The sequence below is a fragment of the Vanessa tameamea genome, chromosome 10 (assembly GCF_037043105.1).
Source record: "Vanessa tameamea isolate UH-Manoa-2023 chromosome 10, ilVanTame1 primary haplotype, whole genome shotgun sequence".
Taxonomy (NCBI): domain Eukaryota; kingdom Metazoa; phylum Arthropoda; class Insecta; order Lepidoptera; family Nymphalidae; genus Vanessa; species Vanessa tameamea.
In genome coordinates this window covers 5,043,572-5,052,074 of record NC_087318.1, presented here as the reverse complement: position 1 = coordinate 5,052,074, position 8,503 = coordinate 5,043,572, and the positions used below count along the sequence as shown (strand labels likewise).

Genomic DNA, 8,503 nt, shown 5'->3' with positions numbered 1-8,503 from the left:
GTTACGATTATTACTTGTAAGTACGTATAAATATACTAGCAAATTAATTTAAAAAATGCTTAAATTGCTTTTCCTTGATTTTAAATACATTTTATTGGCGTTTTCATTAAAAAGATTCGCTCGAAATTTTATATATAATAATTTTTAATATTATATTTTTTTCAAAAAGACAAGTTTTTTTATACCCTAGCTAATTTTATTGAGGATTAGTGAGTTCTAAGAGTGAATGAGCACGGTTATAGCAATCAATATCTTAACTTTCGCTTATTATCCCGTCTATTTAAGTTTGTCACGCTTTTTTATAATACTGCATGAAATAAAAGCAAAAAAAAAAATCATTTCTTGGTATTTTTTTTTTGCCCAATTTCTTTTTCTACCACTGTCCGGGCGGTTGAGGCGACGCACTGAGTTGCACTTTGCAAAATATCGTTTAGTCGATTTCCTCTTAAGCTGGAGTGACTCTTTTTTATTATTAACTATTTTTAATATTTCAGATCGCCGCCATTAAATCAATTATTTTATCGTTTCATGGCTAACATAATGAGCTATTTCAGTGTTGGGAAAAGAACCGCTTGGGGTTATAAAAAAAATACAAGAATGCAAGTCATTAACAGCAGGATTGTGACCACGTTCGCTCCTTTGTGCGGTATCTCACAGATCGTTTATTTGTACATCAATTATTCTGAGTTAACATTCGATATATTGGGTATAATATTTTCTATTTTACCGGTTACGTTTTTAGCAAATGTAAGTGAAAAAATAATATTATCTTACCTGAATAATTAAAAAAACACGACTTATCTGAATAAATGAATTTGTAACGTCACGCGATGATGATTCACGGTAAGAATACCGTGAATCATCATTCCGAATAGATTTAAAAGAATTGGGTAGAGTTAGAAAACCATACCTTTAAATGTGTTTAAGCATTCAAAAGTTACGGGGGGAATAAGGAAACTGACTTACGTATAGACATACACTTAGAAACAAGTCCTATTTTGGAGAAAAACTAGTAACTAGTTTTTTTTTTTTTATCGTGTTCTTTCGTTTCAATGATGCGATCAAGTGCGATTTCGTATCGAAAAAAATTATTCGACAGCTTAAAAATAATATTGTATCCATTAATTGCAGGTGAATATATATTCAGCTAAAATGAAAAGCTACGAACGAATTTCAGAAAACTTCTTGCAAAAAGTTCATTTATACAATATATATGCGGAAACAAAAAGTGAATTCATTAAGAAAGTAAGAATAATAATATATTCATAGTGACGTACGTACAATATAAAAATTGACAGATCAGTGGAGCTATTCTGTAACAAGAACGTAATTCACTGCAGAACACGAACGTGAAATGTCAGATGATGATATACGAGACTGACTATAATAATCATATTATTTATAGGATACACGTATTAAAATGGCGTATCACCTCAAGTAGGTAGTCAATAATTCACGAGTGAGATACGAAGTGAATTCTTACAGAATCGCAATACAGTAGTGTATCTAATAATTTATTCCGTTAGAATAGATGCAAGACGATTAAGGTAATAGGAACTATAATATATGCACCGTATCTGGAACTACTATTGATCTTGTCAGTCTCCACCAGCCATGATTAGAATAGGAAAAAAAAAAAACAAATTTTGATACACAATGGTTGCACAAATTGCGCGCACTTCAAGCTTCAGTAAACTGTCATTTCGAACAGCTATGAACTCACGAGAGCCTAACTCGCGGTTTTGACAAGTCCATGACAATCAACATCGTACATGCCATGATTGATCGTGCAGTGCTGGTGCACACTCTTTGGTTATCGATAAGTGTGTGACATTAAAACTGAAAGAGGGTTTTATGATACATACATTGCGGACTGGCAAATGTGTCTCCTTAATTATAATTAATGTAATTTCGATATACAAATATTTCTATTGTCATATTGTCACATCACACTGCAAGAAAAAATTATAATCATTCCTCGTGATGTGACCAAAAACCTTCTAACTAAGATGTTATTCCCCTTGTGCCTGTAGTTACACTGATTTACTCACCCTTTAACCCGAGACAACACGTGTGGCGGTAGAATTAATGATCTGTAGCAAACCCGTCTGGGTAGGTACCACCCACTCATCAGATATTCTGCTGCCAAGCAGCAATACTTGGTATTGCGTCGTTCCGGTTTGAAGGCTGAGTGAACCAGTGCAACTACAGGCACAAGGGAAATAACATCTTTACCGGTCCACCTACCTTCTACATAAAAGAAACGAATGTAAATTTAAAACACATTTTATAACATCCCACGATATCGATAGTATTATTCTTTGCGGCTCAGTTTTAACTATCCCCTGAGAATATTGTCATTTTCCACCATAAATTATTCTATTTGTGTATTCAAGGAAAAGCCTAACATATTGACTTTCAAAGAAATCCTTCGTGTCGCTCCTGCGGGATATATACAAAAATGATAGCAAAAAGAAATACTTTATTTTTAAAAGTCGCGATTTTGTCATTTTATTGCTCCCCTATAAGTAACTTTCAACAAATAATTATGCAGTCTTAAATTTCAAATGGTTTGTTTTTCAAAGTGGCGACGGTTGCGGTGCTTTTGACTTATTTAAATTAATGAAAATTCTGTTATAACAATATAAAAAATATGGATGGAGACTTATAGAACACGCTAATAATGCCAATTTGGATATGATAATTAATGATATTCTATATAGAATATTAGTATAAATAATTAATTTGTTTGTTTAAAAATTAAGTACGATGTGATGACGACCACCCAGATGTACTCGTATGTTTGCTGGTTAGGTAGCCTTTTTAAATATTCTAATAACGCGGCTAATCCAGGTTTACTGAAATCGTAGTGACTTCTCTAATTTAGATAAATTAAACAAATATCTGGAAATTGTAACTATATTTCAAAATTATTATCAAGGAATACAAATTGATCAAATTGCCTCTAAACCTTTATAATCCGTGTCGTTATCAAACTTCTTTGATCCTGTTCATTAATTTAATTCAATCCGAATTATTGGTTCCAATACTTCTTTTAATTGATGATTTAATGTTATTATAATAACGGGCCTTAATGGATCCAGAAATTTTGTTTTAAAATAATAGGTAGGTTTAATTTTTAGGTAAAACGTTATATCATATTAAGACATTTGTGCTTTTTTTTTTACAGAAATTAATTAATTTGGAACGAATATCACGTTGGAGTTCATTCATTTTAATATTTATCTTTTTTTCTAATTCCTTCGCATGGATAATAGTAACAGCAGTAAATAATTACAACAACAAAGAATTAGTCTTGAATCATACAGTGAGACTTCAAACCTCCCTCTTTATGTGGATGCCATTTGATTACGGGTACAATTACCAGAACTGGTTTATAATTCATTTAATAAACTGTTACACGGTACTAAGTGGAGTATCATCAATGATGATTTTTCAATGTATAAATTATATGTTTGTCTTCAACATAATCGGTCACATTCAAATTTTGAAACATTTACTTATGACAATTTCGGATGATTTGAGTGACGAGGAAGTTCATACGAAACTTGGTAAAATAGTCGAGTACAGTAACTTTATAATCGGGTAAGTTTTAAATAATATTTTAGTTAGTACTGTAGTAGAATTTAATATAATTTTTCAAATATTTTAATGGAATTGCAGTGTTTTTAAGGACGTGCAACATGCATTCGGATATAATGTCGCTGCTAACTATTTACAAAACTTATTTGGAAACAGTGTATTTATGTACCAATTAATGTACGGGGTATGTATAATTTTTAGTTAGTCATATTTTTTGATTCATTGGACAGTCGACTGCCTAGTCGGACTAGTGGCTAGATATAATGCCTCAGAACCCTACGTTCTGGATTAATACCCCAGGGCGGAAAGATAAAAAGTGATGGGTTATTTTGTCGAAAAAATCTCAGCACCGATCGTGTAGGATCAACCTCGGACTATGGAAAAAGAAAGTGAGGGAGCGCAGATTGTACCTGTGTTTATGCTCTCACTATTGCACTAAAATATGTCCTGAGTAGTTGACTTATATCTCTTGAGATTGGCCACCGAAATCGCTAAAGACGACATCATCATTAGATAATATAAATTGATAATATTTTCGTCGGTAACATTCAAATAAAGTCTCTTATTAGGTATTGACATAGTTACATAATAATTGACATATATAGGTATATAACAATAGCTTACTTACTTACTACAATAGCTTACTTTGGTAGCTATACTTAATATAGTTTGTTAAATGACGATTAAAAAATGCCTACTTGAATAAAAATCAATTAAAAAATGATTGTAAGACCATTCACCAATTCAAAAATGGTTACTTAAATTAAGAAATACATTTTGATTCGAATAATTATAATTGCCTTAATGTTGAACAAAAGCATCGTCATAATAATTTATTAGAATATAAAAAATAATAATTCTAAGGGAAAAGAGAGCATGATGCTATATGTGGGAATGATCCTGGCATACACTGGTGGACCGATTATTCTATCTTTCGTTCTTGAAGAAATAAAACGGCAGGTAAGAATCTTTCGAAATGTTACTCGTGGTATTTATTTAATGTAATTTTAAAGAGATCACCTAATTAGACTAAGACTTTGATAGATGGAGGTAAATCTGTCGGTTAGATGACAAGTACAAAAAAATTTGAATATAAATCAAAATTGAAGATTAATGAATAAAGAGGTTGAATTTGTTCGTCCAACTAGCTTATACATCTGCTTCTCAATTTTTAATAGCAGCCCAGTATTAGAAAGACAAGAAAAGAACGTAGAGCCTATACTATTACACCTGATTTATAATATTCAGATTGATGTATCATTGGATTATGAACACCTGTTGATGATGGAAACACTTGTGCAATATATATATACTTATATATATACATAAATATTACATTGTTAGTGAAACTACCTTCCGAACGTGCACAGAACTAAAGATTTTATTTAATATATAAAATGTGGATACTATTATCTATCTATAAGAAATATCATAAGGATTTTGTTAGAAATGTAGAAATGTTAAGCTTCCCTCACATTGTCAATGCACTGTCAACCTTGGGATCTAAGACGCCCCTTGTGCCTGTAGTTACACACACACACACACACGCACTTACCTTTTAAACCAACCAACAATACCAAGTATTGCTGTTTAGCGGTATGTGATCAATGATCGTACCTACCGAGAGAAATTCTAAAAAGGCCAACCACCTAATAAATAAGAAAAATAATTATAGATAAAATGTTTTTTTTTTTACAATTATACATAACTATATCCGAATTTAGTACTAAAAATATTTATATTTAGTGTGACCAAGAAAAAAATTTAACATAAATTTCATGAAATATAAAATATTGTAGACGGACAACTTACCACATATAGCATACAGCATGCCTTGGGAGAAAATGTCGGTATCTAATCAAAAGATAGTGATCCTTATATTACAAAGAACGCAGATTTTAATGGAATTTAAAGCTCTTGGATGTATGAAAGCAGGCGTTGGACCAATGATATCGGTGAGTAACAATATGAGGAAACCGGTATTCCACTGCAAAATTAACATTTTGATACTCGTACTAATAACACTTTTATGATAGAGTAATACTGATAAAGTAATATGACGATTCAAAGGTAATAAGAGCCTACTTAGAATATAATATTTTATTTTTGATGTTCCAATATTTATTTCAAGTATTTCAAAATTATCAAAAGTAATTCCATATATTATCTAAATGTTCAAAGAATTTTTTTTTTTAAATAATATGTGATTGATTAATCCTGCTATCCGTTAAAAATTTCCTGAAAGATTCGTTAGTTCAGCTCATTGCTCCATATTTTTTTCACATCACATCAATATACAATTTTATATATTACTAACGCCTTTTTACTGGGCGTTTGATGTTTCTACCAAAAAACTATTGGATTTGATTTTTATTTAATCAATCATAATCGTGCTGCTTCTCGGAGCTCGCAATCAATAAGTTGTATGATGAAACGCCATTTCCTTAAATCTACCTTCACCTTCGGATATTAACCATTCTCTCCGTCCTGAATTGTGTACAAGGTACACTCGTCGTCAAAGGTTTAGTTTACAGACTCACAAAGCGAAAACCCAGACGTATACGTTTATCAATACTAAACGCTTACAGCGATGTAACTATGCCGTTTATTCAGTCAGTTGAAATCCCATAACGTTAGAAAGATACATAATCACACAAGAAACCACAGTACATACATACATAAACATAATCAGCCTGTAAATTTCCCACTGCTGGGCTAAGGCCTCCTCTCCCGTTGAGGAGAAGGTATGGAGCATATTCCACCACGCTGCTCCAATGCGAGTTGGTGGAATACACATGTGGCAGAATTTCGTTGAAATTAGACACATGTAGGTTTCCTCACGATGTTTTCCTTCACCGCCGAGCACGAGATGAATTATATACACAAATTAAGCACATGAAAACTCAGTGGTGCCTGCCTGGGTTTGAACCCGAAATCATCGGTTAAGATGCACGCGTACTAACCACTGGGCCATCTCGGCTCGATACATACTCGTAATGAAGTTTATTTTAACGATTTCTAATCATTTCAGATATTGAAGACAACATTTTCATATTACTTAATGCTGGAATCATCTATAGCAAAAAATGATTAGACAATGAAATATTAGTATGTATGTATATTGAGGATCGAACATACGATCGATATACTCGATCGACCCTCAAATAATATTTATATTAAATAATTACTATAGATTCGTATGTCTATTTAACCTTTTATATTTATCTCAATAAAATAATAGTTGCAAGTTAAGGGCGCTTTAAAAATATACAATGTAGCTTCGATACATTAGAAACGCAATATTAAATTGAATAAGGCAGTAATATACTCGTAAATTTATAGTTGAAAGCACTTACCTTAAAAATATTATTTCAGTATTTGTATTTTTATAATGTTTTTGTTTGACCGTTTCGAAAGATAGAGAATACACTTCACGCCACGAACCAAAATAATCTGTAGAAAGCACTTTTGATCCAAGTTTCACGAAGAAAAGGTTAAATTTAAATGTTCTTTTCCCATTCTAATAACGAGATCTATTGTATAAGTTATAGAAGAGTTTTTATATATTTACACAAGCGGCTAGCGTATAAAGCCGTAGTCCTCAAACTTTATTGATTTTTTCTGTAAAGAAATTCTAAGTACTAGTCTGGATTTTGGCTATGAGCTATGGGCTATTGGCAGTGTATTCCTTGGAAAGCATAAATTATTTTCGATCCTATCGGATTAGTAGTCTCATCCCGAATAAAGATTTCGTTTGTGTTTGCTATAAGATGCGCGCAGTTGGCCAGTCACTTGTAATTTAAATGGCTGCCGCGACTGATATCGACCAGGAAGACGTAATTAGGACTAAACGTAACATTTTTTTTTTCCACTATTGACAATTACAATTATATTACAAACTAGTTATGCCCGCGACTTTGTACGCGTTTGATTTAACAAAATCATTATTCTTCAGTTCTGAGATTTTACTATAACTTATTAATTCTGTATTAGGCGGCTTTTGTGATATTTAGTCGTTGGTGGGAGGCACCCGATGTGACGGAGTGGTAGCATGCGCGAGGGCTGCACACGGTACTGGATAGTATTTGGACACTGCAGCGTGACTTTATAATTATTTTATATATAATTCTAAAATAAAAGTAGCCTGCTTCTTATTACATCAGATATCAGCCAGTAAAAGTCCGGTCAAAATCGGTCCAGCCGTTCCAGAGATTAACCGGAACAAACAGACAGACAAGCAAAAATTGTAAAAAAAATGATTTTGGTATATGTACCGTGCATACATACATATGCATTTAGTAAAGAGCTATTATTTTAATAAGACACGCAGACACTCCAATTTTATTATATGTAGTCTAGATATTTTAGGAGAATGGAGCAATAACATTTCTTTAATTTGTATTATGTTTATAAATGTGTGCAAAATAGAATATATTTTTTTATTTCATGATTAATAAATAATTGGTACTTTCAGATTTAACGAGAATTTTGAGTGGATGTTCTAGACTAAAAAAATGTCTATGATAAGTTTCATTAAAATCTGTCCAGTAGTTAGCGCGTGATTCATACAAATATAATAAATTTATATAAACATTTTAACCTATAAAGTTTTTATTTAAAATTGTATAGATTATTATTATTAATTATACAATATTATTATTTAGTTTAGTTTTAGATTTTATAAATTATAATTTGGGTTAACGCAGTATGCAGCTTATAATGACTATTGGCTAAGCTGCTTATATCAATGCAAATTACAATTTATTAAAATCCACCGTTTACGTTTTATTGTAATATGACGAAATTAAAATAAAATAAATTGTATGTGTGTTTTGTATAAACATTCTAAAATATCATGTAAAATTTTATACGCATTGTATTATTAGCATTAGCAATTATT

The 8,503-nt window shown here is 31.5% G+C and overlaps 1 protein-coding gene across 1 annotated transcript; it reads left to right on the top strand.

Moving 5' to 3' along the window:
- The first annotated feature begins 540 nt into the window (after nucleotides 1–540).
- On the top strand, nucleotides 541–6,761 carry LOC113400745 (uncharacterized). Its single transcript, XM_026640425.2, has 7 exons — nucleotides 541–747; nucleotides 1,132–1,245; nucleotides 3,191–3,606; nucleotides 3,685–3,787; nucleotides 4,468–4,563; nucleotides 5,403–5,558; nucleotides 6,635–6,761. The coding sequence occupies exons 1-7, from the start codon at nucleotides 541–543 to the stop codon at nucleotides 6,695–6,697; spliced, it is 1,155 nt and encodes a 384-aa protein (XP_026496210.2). The 3' UTR covers nucleotides 6,698–6,761.
- Nucleotides 6,762–8,503: the final 1,742 nt, after the last annotated feature.